General features: G+C 42.5%; 1 protein-coding gene across 1 annotated transcript in view; it reads right to left on the bottom strand.

The window, feature by feature from the left end:
- Positions 1-8,611: 8,611 nt before the first annotated feature.
- LOC129842101 (EH domain-containing protein 2-like) overlaps positions 8,612-17,730 on the bottom strand; it is a 94,323-nt gene continuing 85,204 nt past the window's right edge. Inside the window, exons 7-8 of the mRNA XM_055910495.1 lie at positions 17,364-17,525; positions 8,612-12,157 (exon numbers count right to left, since the gene is read on the bottom strand). Coding sequence (XP_055766470.1) covers positions 11,606-12,157; positions 17,364-17,525 — 714 coding nt within the window. The 3' untranslated portion in view covers positions 8,612-11,605. The remainder of the gene's footprint in view (positions 12,158-17,363; positions 17,526-17,730) is intronic.

The raw sequence follows: 17,730 nt of genomic DNA, 5'->3' as shown, positions 1-17,730 counted from the left end.
TGGGGGGCTCCAGAGTGGAGTAGGGGTCTAAGACACTGCATCTCAGTGCTATGTGGGGGGCTCCAGAGTGGAGTAGGGGTCTAAGACTGCATCTCAGTGCTATGTGGGGGGCTCCAGAGTGGAGTAGGGGTCTAAGACTGCATCTCAGTGCTATGTGGGGGGGCTCCAGAGTGGAGTAGGGGTCTAAGACACTGCATCTCAGTGCTATGTGGGGGGCTCCAGAGTGGAGTAGGGGTCTAAGACACTGCATCTCAGTGCTATGTGGGGGGCTCCAGAGTGGAGTAGGGGTCTAAGACACTGCATCTCAGTGCTATGTGGGGGGCTCCAGAGTGGAGTAGGGGTCTAGACTGCATCTCAGTGCTATGTGGGGGGCTCCAGAGTGGAGTAGGGGTCTAGACTGCATCTCAGTGCTATGTGGGGGGCTCCAGAGTGGAGTAGGGGTCTAAGACACTGCATCTCAGTGCTATGTGGGGGGCTCCAGAGTGGAGTAGGGGTCTAAGACTGCATCTCAGTGCTATGTGGGGGGCTCCAGAGTGGAGTAGGGGTCTAAGACACTGCATCTCAGTGCTATGTGGGGGGCTCCAGAGTGGAGTAGGGGTCTAGACTGCATCTCAGTGCTATGTGGGGGGCTCCAGAGTGGAGTAGGGGTCTAAGACCCTGCATCTCAGTGCTATGTGGGGGGCTCCAGAGTGGAGTAGGGGTCTAAGACACTGCATCTCAGTGCTATGTGGGGGGCTCCAGAGTGGAGTAGGGGTCTAAGACTGCATCTCAGTGCTATGTGGGGGGCTCCAGAGTGGAGTAGGGGTCTAAGACACTGCATCTCAGTGCTATGTGGGGGGCTCCAGAGTGGAGTAGGGGTCTAAGACTGCATCTCAGTGCTATGTGGGGGGCTCCAGAGTGGAGTAGGGGTCTAAGACCCTGCATCTCAGTGCTATGTGGGGGGCTCCAGAGTGGAGTAGGGGTCTAAGACTGCATCTCAGTGCTATGTGGGGGGCTCCAGAGTGGAGTAGGGGTCTAAGACTGCATCTCAGTGCTATGTGGGGGGCTCCAGAGTGGAGTAGGGGTCTAGACTGCATCTCAGTGCTATGTGGGGGGCTCCAGAGTGGAGTAGGGGTCTAAGACTGCATCTCAGTGCTATGTGGGGGGCTCCAGAGTGGAGTAGGGGTCTAAGACTGCATCTCAGTGCTATGTGGGGGGCTCCAGAGTGGAGTAGGGGTCTAAGACACTGCATCTCAGTGCTATGTGGGGGGCTCCAGAGTGGAGTAGGGGTCTAAGACTGCATCTCAGTGCTATGTGGGGGGCTCCAGAGTGGAGTAGGGGTCTAAGACCCTGCATCTCAGTGCTATGTGGGGGGCTCCAGAGTGGAGTAGGGGTCTAAGACTGCATCTCAGTGCTATGTGGGGGGCTCCAGAGTGGAGTAGGGGTCTAAGACACTGCATCTCAGTGCTATGTGGGGGGCTCCAGAGTGGAGTAGGGGTCTAAGACACTGCATCTCAGTGCTATGTGGGGGGCTCCAGAGTGGAGTAGGGGTCTAAGACTGCATCTCAGTGCTATGTGGGGGGCTCCAGAGTGGAGTAGGGGTCTAAGACCCTGCATCTCAGTGCTATGTGGGGGGCTCCAGAGTGGAGTAGGGGTCTAAGACACTGCATCTCAGTGCTATGTGGGGGGCTCCAGAGTGGAGTAGGGGTCTAAGACTGCATCTCAGTGCTATGTGGGGGGCTCCAGAGTGGAGTAGGGGTCTAAGACTGCATCTCAGTGCTATGTGGGGGGCTCCAGAGTGGAGTGGGGGTCTAAGACTGCATCTCAGTGCTATGTGGGGGGCTCCAGAGTGGAGTAGGGGTCTAGACTGCATCTCAGTGCTATGTGAGGGGCTCCAGAGTGGAGTAGGGTTCTAGACTGCATCTCAGTGCTATGTGGGGGGCTCCAGAGTGGAGTAGGGGTCTAAGACTGCATCTCAGTGCTATGTGGGGGGCTCCAGAGTGGAGTAGGGGTCTAGACTGCATCTCAGTGCTATGTGGGGGGCTCCAGAGTGGAGTAGGGGTCTAAGACACTGCATCTCAGTGCTATGTGGGGGGCTCCAGAGTGGAGTAGGGGTCTAAGACACTGCATCTCAGTGCTATGTGGGGGGCTCCAGAGTGGAGTAGGGGTCTAAGACTGCATCTCAGTGCTATGTGGGGGGCTCCAGAGTGGAGTAGGGGTCTAAGACCCTTTATCTCAGTGCTATGTGGGGGGCTCCAGAGTGGAGTAGGGGTCTAAGACTGCATCTCAGTGCTATGTGGGGGGCTCCAGAGTGGAGTAGGGGTCTAAGACCCTGCATCTCAGTGCTATGTGGGGGGCTCCAGAGTGGAGTAGGGGTCTAGACTGCATCTCAGTGCTATGTGGGGGGCTCCAGAGTGGAGTAGGGGTCTAAGACACTGCATCTCAGTGCTATGTGGGGGGCTCCAGAGTGGAGTAGGGGTCTAGACTGCATCTCAGTGCTATGTGGGGGGCTCCAGAGTGGAGTAGGGGTCTAGACTGCATCTCAGTGCTATGTGGGGGGCTCCAGAGTGGAGTAGGGGTCTAAGACACTGCATCTCAGTGCTATGTGGGGGGCTCCAGAGTGGAGTAGGGGTCTAAGACCCTGCATCTCAGTGCTAGAGGTGTCACTACAGACCCTGGTTCGGTCACGGGCTGTATCACAACTGGCTGTGATCGGGAGTCCCAAATGGCGGCGCACAATTGGCCCAGCGTCTTTCGGGTTAGGGGAGGTTTTGGCCGGGGTAGGACGTCATTGTAAATAACATTTTGTTCTTAACTGACTTTCTTAACCTTAAACAAACGTTAAATTAAAAATGCATTTTAAAAAAGGCCCAACCAGGCTGAATTCTTGTCCTGTCTGTTTTGATAAATGAGGCCAGATTTGTTCCTACGCATGATTGATACGAGGCCCCTGGAGCATCACTTTAATCCACAGGATCAAATTATGTTTCTGTCTATGTTGTTGATTAGAATCATCTCAAGTCATCACCACTTGTCAAACATCCACCATTACCTTTCCTTTCTCTAAACACTAATGAATTGAACTTCTTCTCCTCTTCAATCTGAACAAAAGGTCAGTGGAGGTCATCAGAACACAGTCCATACAGTTTATTAGGTAATGATAATAACATGTTGGGTTAGCTGTTCCATACAGTTTATTAGGTAATGATAATAACATGTTGGGTTAGCTGTTCCATACAGTTTATTAGGTAATGATAACAACATGTAGCTGTTGGGTTAGCTGTTCCATACAGTTTATTAGGTAATGATAATAACATGTTGGGTTAGCTGTTCCATACAGTTTATTAGGTAATGATAACAACATGTAGCTGTTGGGTTAGCTGTTCCATACAGTTTATTAGGTAATGATAACAACATGTAGCTGTTCCATACAGTTTATTAGGTAATGATAACAACATGTAGCTGTTCCATACAGTTTATTAGGTAATGATAACAACACGTAGCTGTTCCATACAGTTTATTAGGTAATGATAACAACATGTAGCTGTTGGGTTAGCTGTTCATACAGTTTATTAGGTAATGATAACAACACGTAGCTGTTCCATACAGTTTATTAGGTAATGATAACAACATGTAGCTGTTGGGTTAGCTGTTCCATACAGTTTATTAGGTAATGATAACAACATGTAGCTGTCCATACAGTTTATTAGGTAATGATAACAACATGTAGCTGTTCCATACAGTTTATTAGGTAATGATAACAACATGTAGCTGTCCATACAGTTTATTAGGTAATGATAACAACATGTAGCTGCTCCATACAGTTTATTAGGTAATGATAATAACATGTTGGGTTAGCTGTTCCATACAGTTTATTAGGTAATGATAACAACATGTTGGGTTAGCTGTTCCATACAGTTTATTAGGTAATGATAATAACATGTTGGGTTAGCTGTTCCATACAGTTTATTAGGTAATGATAACAACATGTAGCTGTTGGGTTAGCTGTTCCATACAGTTTATTAGGTAATGATAACAACATGTAGCTGTTCCATACAGTTTATTAGGTAATGATAACAACATGTAGCTGTTCCATACAGTTTATTAGGTAATGATAATAACATGTTGGGTTAGCTGTTCCATACAGTTTATTAGGTAATGATAACAACATGTAGCTGTTGGGTTAGCTGTTCATACAGTTTATTAGGTAATGATAACAACATGTAGCTGTCCATACAGTTTATTAGGTAATGATAACAACATGTAGCTGTTGGGTTAGCTGTTCCATACAGTTTATTAGGTAATGATAACAACATGTAGCTGTCCATACAGTTTATTAGGTAATGATAACAACACGTAGCTGTTCATACAGTTTATTAGGTAATGATAACAACATGTAGCTGTTCCATACAGTTTATTAGGTAATGATAATAACATGTTGGGTTAGCTGTTCCATACAGTTTATTAGGTAATGATAACAACATGTAGCTGTTGGGTTAGCTGTTCATACAGTTTATTAGGTAATGATAACAACATGTAGCTGTTCCATACAGTTTATTAGGTAATGATAACAACATGTAGCTGCTGGGTTAGCTGTTCCATACAGTTTATTAGGTAATGATAACAACATGTAGCTGTTCCATACAGTTTATTAGGTAATGATAACAACATGTAGCTGTTGGGTTAGCTGTTCCATACAGTTTATTAGGTAATGATAACAACATGTAGCTGTCCATACAGTTTATTAGGTAATGATAACAACATGTAGCTGCTGGGTTAGCTGTTCCATACAGTTTATTAGGTAATGATAACAACATGTAGCTGTCCATACAGTTTATTAGGTAATGATAATAACATGTTGGGTTAGCTGTTCCATACAGTTTATTAGGTAATGATAACAACATGTTGGGTTAGCTGTTCCATACAGTTTATTAGGTAATGATAACAACATGTAGCTGTCCATACAGTTTATTAGGTAATGATAACAACATGTAGCTGTTCCATACAGTTTATTAGGTAATGATAACAACATGTAGCTGTCCATACAGTTTATTAGGTAATGATAACAACATGTAGCTGCTCCATACAGTTTATTAGGTAATGATAATAACATGTTGGGTTAGCTGTTCCATACAGTTTATTAGGTAATGATAACAACATGTTGGGTTAGCTGTTCCATACAGTTTATTAGGTAATGATAATAACATGTTGGGTTAGCTGTTCCATACAGTTTATTAGGTAATGATAACAACATGTAGCTGTTGGGTTAGCTGTTCCATACAGTTTATTAGGTAATGATAACAACATGTAGCTGTTCCATACAGTTTATTAGGTAATGATAACAACATGTAGCTGTTCCATACAGTTTATTAGGTAATGATAATAACATGTTGGGTTAGCTGTTCCATACAGTTTATTAGGTAATGATAACAACATGTAGCTGTTGGGTTAGCTGTTCATACAGTTTATTAGGTAATGATAACAACATGTAGCTGTCCATACAGTTTATTAGGTAATGATAACAACATGTAGCTGTTGGGTTAGCTGTTCCATACAGTTTATTAGGTAATGATAACAACATGTAGCTGTCCATACAGTTTATTAGGTAATGATAACAACACGTAGCTGTTCATACAGTTTATTAGGTAATGATAACAACATGTAGCTGTTCCATACAGTTTATTAGGTAATGATAATAACATGTTGGGTTAGCTGTTCCATACAGTTTATTAGGTAATGATAACAACATGTAGCTGTTGGGTTAGCTGTTCATACAGTTTATTAGGTAATGATAACAACATGTAGCTGTTCCATACAGTTTATTAGGTAATGATAACAACATGTAGCTGCTGGGTTAGCTGTTCCATACAGTTTATTAGGTAATGATAACAACATGTAGCTGTTCCATACAGTTTATTAGGTAATGATAACAACATGTAGCTGTTGGGTTAGCTGTTCCATACAGTTTATTAGGTAATGATAACAACATGTAGCTGTCCATACAGTTTATTAGGTAATGATAACAACATGTAGCTGCTGGGTTAGCTGTTCCATACAGTTTATTAGGTAATGATAACAACATGTAGCTGTCCATACAGTTTATTAGGTAATGATAATAACATGTTGGGTTAGCTGTTCCATACAGTTTATTAGGTAATGATAACAACATGTTGGGTTAGCTGTTCCATACAGTTTATTAGGTAATGATAACAACATGTAGCTGTCCATACAGTTTATTAGGTAATGATAATAACATGTAGCTGTTGGGTTAGCTGTTCCATACAGTTTATTAGGTAATGATAACAACATGTAGCTGCTGGGTTAGCTGTTCCATACAGTTTATTAGGTAATGATAACAACATGTAGCTGTTCCATACAGTTTATTAGGTAATGATAACAACATGTTGGGTTAGCTGTTCCATACAGTTTATTAGGTAATGATAACAACATGTAGCTGTTCCATACAGTTTATTAAGTAATGATAACAACATGTAGCTGTTGGGTTAGCTGTTCCATACAGTTTATTAGGTAATGATAATAACATGTTGGGTTAGCTGTTCATACAGTTTATTAGGTAATGATAACAACATGTAGCTGTCCATACAGTTTATTAGGTAATGATAATAACATGTAGCTGCTGGGTTAGCTGTTCCATACAGTTTATTAGGTAATGATAACAACATGTAGCTGTCCATACAGTTTATTAGGTAATGATAACAACATGTAGCTGTCCATACAGTTTATTAGGTAATGATAACAACATGTAGCTGTCCATACAGTTTATTAGGTAATGATAACAACATGTAGCTGTTGGGTTAGCTGTTCCATACAGTTTATTAGGTAATGATAACAACATGTAGCTGTTGGGTTAGCTGTTCCATACAGTTTATTAGGTAATGATAACAACATGTAGCTGTTGGGTTAGCTGTTCCATACAGTTTATTAGGTAATGATAACAACACGTAGCTGTTCATACAGTTTATTAGGTAATGATAACAACATGTAGCTGTCCATACAGTTTATTAGGTAATGATAACAACATGTAGCTGTTGGGTTAGCTGTTCCATACAGTTTATTAGGTAATGATAACAACATGTAGCTGTCCATACAGTTTATTAGGTAATGATAACAACATGTTGGGTTAGCTGTTCCATACAGTTTATTAGGTAATGATAACAACATGTAGCTGTTGGGTTAGCTGTTCCATACAGTTTATTAGGTAATGATAACAACATGTAGCTGCTGGGTTAGCTGTTCCATACAGTTTATTAGGTAATGATAACAACATGTAGCTGTCCATACAGTTTATTAGGTAATGATAATAACATGTTGGGTTAGCTGTTCCATACAGTTTATTAGGTAATGATAACAACATGTTGGGTTAGCTGTTCCATACAGTTTATTAGGTAATGATAACAACATGTAGCTGTCCATACAGTTTATTAGGTAATGATAACAACATGTAGCTGTTGGGTTAGCTGTTCCATACAGTTTATTAGGTAATGATAACAACATGTAGCTGTTGGGTTAGCTGTTCCATACAGTTTATTAGGTAATGATAACAACATGTAGCTGTTGGGTTAGCTGTTCCATACAGTTTATTAGGTAATGATAACAACATGTAGCTGTTCCATACAGTTTATTAGGTAATGATAATAACATGTAGCTGTCCATACAGTTTATTAGGTAATGATAACAACATGTAGCTGCCCATACAGTTTATTAGGTAATGATAACAACATGTAGCTGTTGGGTTAGCTGTTCCATACAGTTTATTAGGTAATGATAACAACATGTTGGGTTAGCTGTCCATACAGTTTATTAGGTAATGATAACAACATGTAGCTGTCCATACAGTTTATTAGGTAATGATAACAACATGTAGCTGTTCCATACAGTTTATTAGGTAATGATAACAACATGTAGCTGTCCATACAGTTTATTAGGTAATGATAACAACATGTAGCTGTTGGGTTAGCTGTTCCATACAGTTTATTAGGTAATGATAACAACATGTAGCTGTTCCATACAGTTTATTAGGTAATGATAACAACATGTAGCTGTTCCATACAGTTTATTAGGTAATGATAACAACATGTAGCTGTTCCATACAGTTTATTAGGTAATGATAACAACATGTAGCTGTTGGGTTAGCTGTTCCATACAGTTTATTAGGTAATGATAACAACATGTAGCTGTTGGGTTAGCTGTTCCATACAGTTTATTAGGTAATGATAACAACATGTAGCTGTTCCATACAGTTTATTAGGTAATGATAACAACATGTTGGGTTAGCTGTTCATACAGTTTATTAGGTAATGATAACAACATGTAGCTGTCCATACAGTTTATTAGGTAATGATAATAACATGTTGGGTTAGCTGTTCCATACAGTTTATTAGGTAATGATAACAACATGTTGGGTTAGCTGTTCCATACAGTTTATTAGGTAATGATAACAACATGTAGCTGTTCATACAGTTTATTAGGTAATGATAATAACATGTTGGGTTAGCTGTTCCATACAGTTTATTAGGTAATGATAATAACATGTTGGGTTAGCTGTTCCATACAGTTTATTAGGTAATGATAACAACATGTAGCTGTTCATACAGTTTATTAGGTAATGATAACAACATGTAGCTGTCCATACAGTTTATTAGGTAATGATAACAACATGTAGCTGTTGGGTTAGCTGTTCCATACAGTTTATTAGGTAATGATAACAACATGTAGCTGCTGGGTTAGCTGTTCCATACAGTTTATTAGGTAATGATAACAACATGTAGCTGTCCATACAGTTTATTAGGTAATGATAATAACACGTTATCATTACATACATAACATTGTTCTCACAGCATATGACATTAATTTGAAACAAATGCAGTTATTTGTCTAGTACATAGAACATCAACAGCAATACTCACTAAACAATTCCCCAAAAGCTGAATAGAAGAAGACAGTGACATAGTGTGTGAGGAAAACTATACTAACTATATAAGTCCTGCAATGTTATTGGTTGGACCAGTCCCCTGCAGACAGACAAAGAGATGACTAAACAAGCTTTATACTGTATCTAATGGCAACAGCTGTCTATCAAATACATGAACGTAGATTAGTGTACTTGAACATATTCAACATGTGTCTATGTATGTCTGTCTTGTTAAAATCCCTGCTAAATAGCTCCATGTAAAAGCAAGTCAAATATAGTAAGGCATCTGTCAGAGCCGTGTATAATCAGATCAGTGTGTAATTAGTAGAGTAGAGCAGAGCAGTGTAGAGTGGAGTAGAGTAGAGCAGGCCACTAGCTTTTATTTGACATCACTCAGCAAAACACATTTAGATCCAATTGGAAAAAGTTGTGGCGCATCTCAATAATATAAAGTCTCCTCCTCCTCCTTTCCTTCATCTACACTATGGGAAAGGAATTAGAGTGGAGACACATTGGACACGGGGGTTCGAGTCCCATCTCCACGACTCTGTCTACTTACCCCTCTCTACTCTCCTTTTGTCCATTAATACAAAACATGAAAGGGCATCGGACCTCTGATATCCTTTAGGAATAAAACATAAACATAAGAAAATGTGACTTTACAGGAGAAGAGAAGAGAAAGCTACCGAAGACTATTGAGATGCAGCCAGGGGCTTACAGACATGAAGTAAGGAAAGATAATGAGACAAGGAGACAATGTAGGGTACAAGGGGACAATGTAGGGGACTAGGGGACAATGTAGGGGACTATGAGACTATGTAGGGGACATCAGAGGGCAATGTAGGGGACTAGGAAACAATGTAGGGGACATCATAGATGACTAGGAGACAATGTAGGGGATAAAATAGGGGACTAGGGTACAATGTAGGGGACATCACAGAGGACTATGAGACAATGTAGGGGACAATGTAGAGATCTGGGGGACAATGTAGGGGACTAGGGGATGACGTAGGGGACAATGTAGGGGACATCACAGAGGACTATGAGACAATGTAGGGGACTAGGGGACAATGCAGGGGACAATGAAGAGATCTGGGGGACAATGTAGAGATCTGGGGGACAACGTAGGGGACTAGGGGGACAATGTAGAGATGTGGGGGACAATGTAGGGGACTAGGGTATGACGTAGGGGACTAGGAGACAATGTAGGGGACAACGTAGGGGACTGGGACAATGTAGGGGACTGGGACAACGTAGGGGACAATGTAGGGGACTAGGTGACAACGTGGGGACTAGGTGACTAGGTGACAACGTGGGGACTAGGTGACAACGTGGGGGACTAGGTGACAACGTGGGGGACTAGGTGACAACGTGGGGGACTAGGTGACAACGTGGGGGACTAGGTGACAACGTGGGGGACTAGGTGACTAGGTGAAAACGTGGGGGACTAGGTGACTAGGTGACAACGTGGGGGACTAGGTGACAACGTGGGGACTAGGTGACTAGGTGACAACGTGGGGGACTAGGTGACAACGTAGAGGACTAGGTGACAACGTGGGGGACTAGGTGAAAACGTGGGGGACAAGGTGACAACGTGGGGGACTAGGTGACAACGTGGGGGACTAGGTGACAACGTGGGGGACAAGGTGACAACGTGGGGGACAAGGTGACAACGTGGGGGACAAGGTGACAACGTGGGGGACTAGGTGACAACGTGGGGGACTAGGAGACAACGTGGGGGACTAGGTGACAACGTGGGGACTAGGTGACAACGTGGGGGACTAGGTGACTAGGTGACAATGTGGGGGACTAGGTGACCACGTGGGGACTAGGTGACAACGTGGGGGACTAGGTGACAACGTGGGGGACTAGGTGACTAGGTGAAAACGTGGGGGACAAGGTGAAAACGTGGGGGACAAGGTGAAAACGTGGGGGACAAGGTGACAACGTGGGGGACTAGGTGACAAAGTGGGGGACTAGGGGACAACGTGGGGGACTAGGTGACAACGTAGGGGGCAAGGTGACAACGTAGGGGGCAAGGTGACAACGTGGGGGACTAGGTGACAACGTGGGGGACTAGGTGACAACGTGGGGGACTAGGTAACTAGGTGACAACGTGGGGGACTAGGTGACAACGTGGGGGACTAAGTGACAACATTGGGGACTAGGTGACAACGTGGGGGACTAGGTGACAACGTGGGGGACTAGGTGACTAGGTGAAAGCATGGGGGACTAGGTGACAACGTGGGGGACTAGGTGACTAGGTGAAAACGTGGGGGACTAGGTGACTAGGTGAAAACGTGGGGGACTAGGTGACAACGTGGGGGACTAGGTGAAAACGTGGGGGACTGGGTGACTAGGTGAAAACATGGGGGCTAGGTGACAACGTGGGGGACTAGGTGACAACGTGGGGGACTAGATGACAACGTGGGGGACTAGGTGACAACGTGGGGGACTAGGTGACAACGTGGGGGACTAGGTGACAACGTGGGGGACTAGGTGACAACGTGGGGGACTAGGTGAAAACGTGGGGGCTAGGTGACAACGTGGGGGACTAGGTGACTAGGTGACAACGTGGGGGACTAGGTGACAACGTGGGGGACTAGGTGACAACGTGGGGGGGGGCAGTAGTGTGTGTGTCAGCTGTCAGAGGGTTATACTCTCAGCTCCAAAGGGTGTGTTAATGTAGTCTCTCTATATATCAGATCCTTTCTGCCTGCGCTTGGAGGGGGGCACCAGACGTGCTGGTAGCTCGGGTGGCAGACCATGCCCCTCTAACTTCACCTCGATCAGGTGGCTGGCCAGGGCAAACTCCTCGTCATCCAGCATGCCATCCCGGTCCACATCCGACAGCTTCCAGATCCTCCCCAGTACGGAGTTAGGCAGCCGGGTGCTCACCATCCAGTCCTTGGCCTTGGTGCCACTCAGCTTGCCCTCGTTGGGCGCCAGGTTGTAGAAGATCTCGTCATATTTGGGCTTGTCCTTGGTCACCACCCAGGCCATCTCGCCCCCATCCTCGCCCTCCTTCTCCACGTCTCCGAATGGGTCGTTCTTCACGAAGGGCCCGGCGCGGGTTCCCAGGAAGGCCCCCCCCTGCACCACTGGCTGCACCCCCATGTTGATCTCCTCCTGGCGCAGCAGGGGCATCAGCTTGGCGATGTCGGATGCCAGCAGCTCGTCCAGAGCAACCATCAGGGACGGTTTCAGGGGCTTGAACTTACTGAAGTCATGGGTCAACAGCTGCTCCTGGATGGGAACAGAGAACAGAGCAAACTAGTCAGCCAATCAGTCCATCTGGGAAATAAAATTGCTTGCGAAAGTATTCACTCCCTTGGCATTTTTCATTTTTTTTTGTCTTACAACCTGGAATTAAAATAGATTTTGTATCATTTGATTTACACAACATGCCTACCACTGAAGAAGCAAAATATTTTTTCTTGTGAAAGAAACAAGAAATTTTACAAAAAAAACCCAGAAAACTTGAGCGTGCTTAACTTCTTTGATATAGGGGGAAGCATTTTCACTTTTGGATGAATTGCGTGTCCATAGTGAACTGCCTCCTACTCTTTCCCAGATGCTAATATATGCATATTATTAGTACTATTATTGGATAGAAAACACTCTGAAGTTTCTAAAACTGTTTGAATGATGTCTGTGAGTATAACAGAACTCATATGGCAGGCTAAAACCTGAAAAACAATCCTAACAGGAAGTGAGAATTCTGAGAAGGGTCAATGTTAAAGTCATCGCCTATTTAATTCCCTGTAATATATGGATCTGTTTGCACTTCCTACGCCTTCCACTAGATGTCAACAGTCTGTAGAATGCTGAATGAAGCCTCTAGTGTTATGTGGGGCCGGATGGGAGGTGTTTCAGTCACTGGTCTGGCAGATTGCCAGTTCTTGCTCACACGCTTTCCTCATGATATCGCCTTGCGTTCCATAACTTCTACAGACATGAAGAAATGCTCCGGTTGGAACGTTATTGGATATATATGATAACAACATCCTGAAGATTGATTCTCTACTAAGTTTGACCAGTTTATTCGACTTGTAATATAACTTTTTGAAGTTTTCGTCCGACGTTTGCCTGCATCTGCGCGAGCGTTTGGACACGTGTACTACCCATGCTAGCTAAATTAGTTAATTGGACATAAGTATTGGACATTATCGAACAAAACAGCGATTTATTGTGGAACTAGGATTCCTGGCAGTGCATTCTGATGAACATAATCAAAGGTAAGGGAATATTTATGATGTAATTTCGTATTTCTGTTGACTCCAACATGGCGGAGAAATGTTGTTAAATCTGAGCGCTGTCTCAGATTATTGCATGGTGTGCTTTTTATGTAAAGTTTTTTTTAAATCTGACACAGCGGTTGCATTAAGAACAAGTGTATATTTAATTCTGTGTTAAACATGTATCTTTCATCAAAGTTTATGATGAGTATTTCTGTTATTTAACGTGGTTCTCTGCAATTACTCTGGATATTTTAGAGGTATTTCTGAACATGGCACCAATGTAAACCGAGATTTATGGATATAAATATGCACATTATCGAACAAAACATAAATGTATTGTGTAACATGATGTCCTATGAGTGTCATCAGATGAAGATCATCAAAGGTGATAAATTTTATCTCTATTTCTGCTTTTTGATACTACTATCTTTTGCTGGGTAAATGGCTGTGTTTTTCTGTGGCTATGTACTGAGCTAACATAATTGTTTGGTGTGCTTTCCCTGTAAATCCTTTTTGAAATCAGACATGTTGGCTGGATTCACAACATGTGTAGCTTTAATTTGGTGTCTTTAAAACAGATTTTTATTTGGACTTCACCAATTTGGACTATTTTGTGTATGTCCATTACATGAAGTGAAATTAAAATGTTTTCTTATTTTAAAAAATTCAAACAAATTCAAAACGGAAAAGTGGTGCATGTATATGTATTCACCTCCTTTGCCATGACGCCCCTAAATAAGATCTGGTGCAACCAATTACCTTCAGAAGTCACATAATTAGTTAGATTGCCACAGGTGGACTTTATTTAAGTGTCACATGATCTGTCACATGATCTCAGTATATATGCATCTGTTCTGAAAGACCCCAGAGTCTGCAACACCACTAAGCAAGGGGCACCACCACTAAGCAAGGGGCACCACCAAGCAAGCGGCACAGTGAAGACCAAGGAGCTCTCCAAACAGGTCAGGGATAAAGTTGTGGAGAAGTACAGTTCAAGGTGGGTTATAAAAAAAATATCAGAAACTTTGAACATCCCACGGAGCACCATTAAATCCATTATTAAAAAATTGAAAGAATATGGCACCACAACAAACCTGACGAGAGGGCCGCCCATCAAAACTCACGGACCAGGCAAGGAGGGCATTAATCAGAGAGGAAACAAAGAGACCAAAGATAACCCTGAAGGGGTTGCAAAGCTCCACAGTGGAGATTGGAGTATCTGTCGATAGGACCACTTTAAGCCGTACACTCCACAGAGCTGGGCTTTACGGAAGAGTGGCCAGAAAAAAATAAGCATACATGTTTGGTGTTTGCCAAAAGGCATGTGGGAGACTCCCTAAACATACTCTGGTCAGATGAGACTAAAATTGAGCTTTTTGGCCATCAAGGAAAATTTCTATGTCTGGCGCAAACCCAACACCTCTCATCACCCCGAGATTACCATCCCCACAGTAAAGCATGGTGGCGGCAGCATCATGCTCTGGAGATGTTTTTCATCCTCAAGGACTGGAAAACTGGTCAAAATTGAAGGAATGATGGATGGCGCTAAATACAGGGAAACTCTTGAGGGAAACCTGTTTCAGTCTTCCAGAGATTTGAGACTGGGACGGAGGTTCACCTTCCAGCAGGACAATGACCCTAAGCATACTGCTAAAGCAACACGCGAGTGGTTTAAGGGGAAGCATTTAAATGTCTTGGAATGGCCTAGTCAATGCCCAGACCTCAATCCAATTAAAAATCTGTGGTATGACTTAAAGATTGTTGTACACCAGTGGAAACCATCCAACTTGAAGGAGCTGGAGCAGTTTTGCCTTGAAGAATGGGCAAAAATCCCAGTGGCTAGATGTGCCAAGCTTATAGAGACATACCCCAAGAGACTTGCAGCTGTAATTGCTGCAAAAGGTGTCTCTACAAAGTATTGACCTTGAGATGAATAGTTAACTTCTCTGGGATAGGTGGGACGGTAGCATCCCATTTGGCCAAAATCCAGAAAAAAATGTAGCGCGCCAAATTCAAATATATTACTATAAAAATAAATCTTTCATGAAATCACACATTAACCTGTCTGGTAGCGGAACCCCTCCCACATTCCACTGAAAAGGCAGAGCGCGAAATCCGAAAGATATTTTTTAGAAATATTTAACTTTCACACGTTAACAAGTCCAATACAGCAAATGAAAGATACACATCTTGTGAATCCAGTCAACATGTCCGATTTTTAAAATGTTTTACGGCGAAAACACCACATATATTCATGTTAGCTCACCACCAAATACAAAAAAGGACAGACATTTTTCACAGCACAGGTAGAATGCACAAAGCCAACCTAACTAACCAAGAACCAACCAAACTAACCAAACTAAGAAACAACTTCATCAGATGACAGTCTTATAACATGTTATACAATAAATCTATGTTTTGTTCGAAAAATGTGCATATTTGAGGTATAAATCAGTTTTGCAGCTACCATCAGAAATAGCACTGAAGCAGCCAGAGTAATTACAGACACCAACGTCAAATACCTAAATACTCATCATAAAACATTTCTGAAAAATCGATGGTGTACAGCAAATTAAAGACAAACATCTTGTGAATCCAGCCAATATTTCCGATTTTTTTAAGTGTTTTACATCGAAAACACAATATATCATTATATTAGCTTACTACAATAGCCTACCACACTACCCCATTCATTCATCAAGGCACGTTAGCGATAGCAATAGGCACGTTAGCGATAGCGAATAAACCAGCAAAAGATATTAATTTTCACTAACCTTCATAAACCTTCATCAGATGACAGTCCTATAACATCAGGTTATACATACACTTATGTTTTGTTCGAAAATATGCATATTTAGAGCTGAAATCAGTGGTTATACATTGTGCTAACGTAGCATCTTTTTCCCAGAATGTGCGGATATTTTTATGACACTAAACTATTCTGACCAAATAACTATTCATAAACGTTACTAGAAAATACATGTTGTATAGGAAATGATAGATACAGTAGTTCTTAATGCAATCGCCGTGTTAGAATTCTAAAAATAACTTCATTACGACATCCAGCTTAGTTATAGCGAGAGAGTACCCAAAATCTGGGCGCAAACGACTATTTCACATGTTCAACAGATATATGAAATAGTATCATTAAATGGGTCCTACTTTTGACGATCTTCCATCAGAATGTTGTACAAGGGGTCCTTTGTCCAGAACAATCGTTGTTTGGATTTAGAATGTCCTCTTCTCCAGTCAATTAGCACGGAAAGCTAGCAAAGTAGCGCGAAGCTCTCCTTCCTGAACAAAGGCACAACGCAACACGCCTAACGTCCCGAATAAATTTCAATAATCTAATCATCTAAAACTATATTGAAAAAACATACTTTACGATGATATTGTCACATGTATCAAATAAAATCAAAGCCGGAGATATTAGTCGTCCATAACGACAGCTTTACAGAAGGCAAAACCAGGTCCCTTCACGCGCTCTCCAGAAAACAGGAAACTGGTGACACGTCATGCCGAGAGCTTTTATTCAACCCCAGATCAAGTTATACACTCCATTTCTTCTCTCACTGCCTGTCGACATCTAGTGGAAGACGTATGAAGTGCATGTTTACTGATATATATGAAGCCCATTTATAGGCAGGCCCTAGAACAGAGCATCGATTTCAGATTTTCCAATACCTGTCAGGAAGTTTGCTGGAAAATGAGTTCTGTTTTACTCACAGATATAATTCAAACGGTTTTAGAAACTAGAGAGTGTTTTCTATCCAATAGTAATAATAACATGCATATTGTACGAGCAAGAATTGAGTACGAGGCCGTTTAAATTGGGCACGATTTTCCCCCAAAGTGAAAACAGCGCCCTCTGTCCTCAACAGGTTAAATTAAAGGTTAAAATGCAACAAAATAGGAAAACTGCCATGGGTGATGAATACTTTTGCAAGGCACTGTATGACTTAGAGATGGATTACTGAGGGATGCTGGACTTTTGCTATGGACATTGAGAAGTCTCACCTTTCCACAGAGTGGTCATATTAGTGCTGGACACTGAAACCCAAACAGACTAAATATAAATGATATTTTGAATGTTTATATAGAAAATAATTTTTGGGGTTTTAAATCATCAACAAATGTTTTTTATCATGTTGAGTGTTTTCTAATTCATGAAAAAAAGACAGAAAGACAGGCAGACAGACAACCAGGCAGACCTGCATCTTGGCACAGTCAGGGAAGTCCCCAGCAGAGATGTGGTGCTGCAGCTGGATCTTGGAGAAGATGACAGGAAGTTGGTAGATCAGGTTCCTCTTCCTGTTGTCTTTCCTGAAGGTTGACATCTCCTTCTTCAGGTAACTTATGATGTGGGCATGCACCTGGAGGGGGGAGAGAGGGGGGAGGGAGAGAGAGAAAGAGGGGAGGATATTAACTTCAGCAAAGCCACTTTCTCCTCAATGTCTTATATCAAACTGAGTCAGACACCTTATTATTCAGTACCTAGTCAGAAAGGTGTGGTTGCAGATTATATCACAGCATCTAGTAGATGAATGAGAGACAGACAGACAGCGGGAGGGAGATCCA

Source organism: Salvelinus fontinalis, unplaced genomic scaffold (assembly GCF_029448725.1).
Source record: "Salvelinus fontinalis isolate EN_2023a unplaced genomic scaffold, ASM2944872v1 scaffold_0012, whole genome shotgun sequence".
Classification (NCBI taxonomy): domain Eukaryota; kingdom Metazoa; phylum Chordata; class Actinopteri; order Salmoniformes; family Salmonidae; genus Salvelinus; species Salvelinus fontinalis.
Note: the sequence above shows the minus strand (reverse complement) of the source record. Positions and strands in the feature narration are given on the sequence as shown.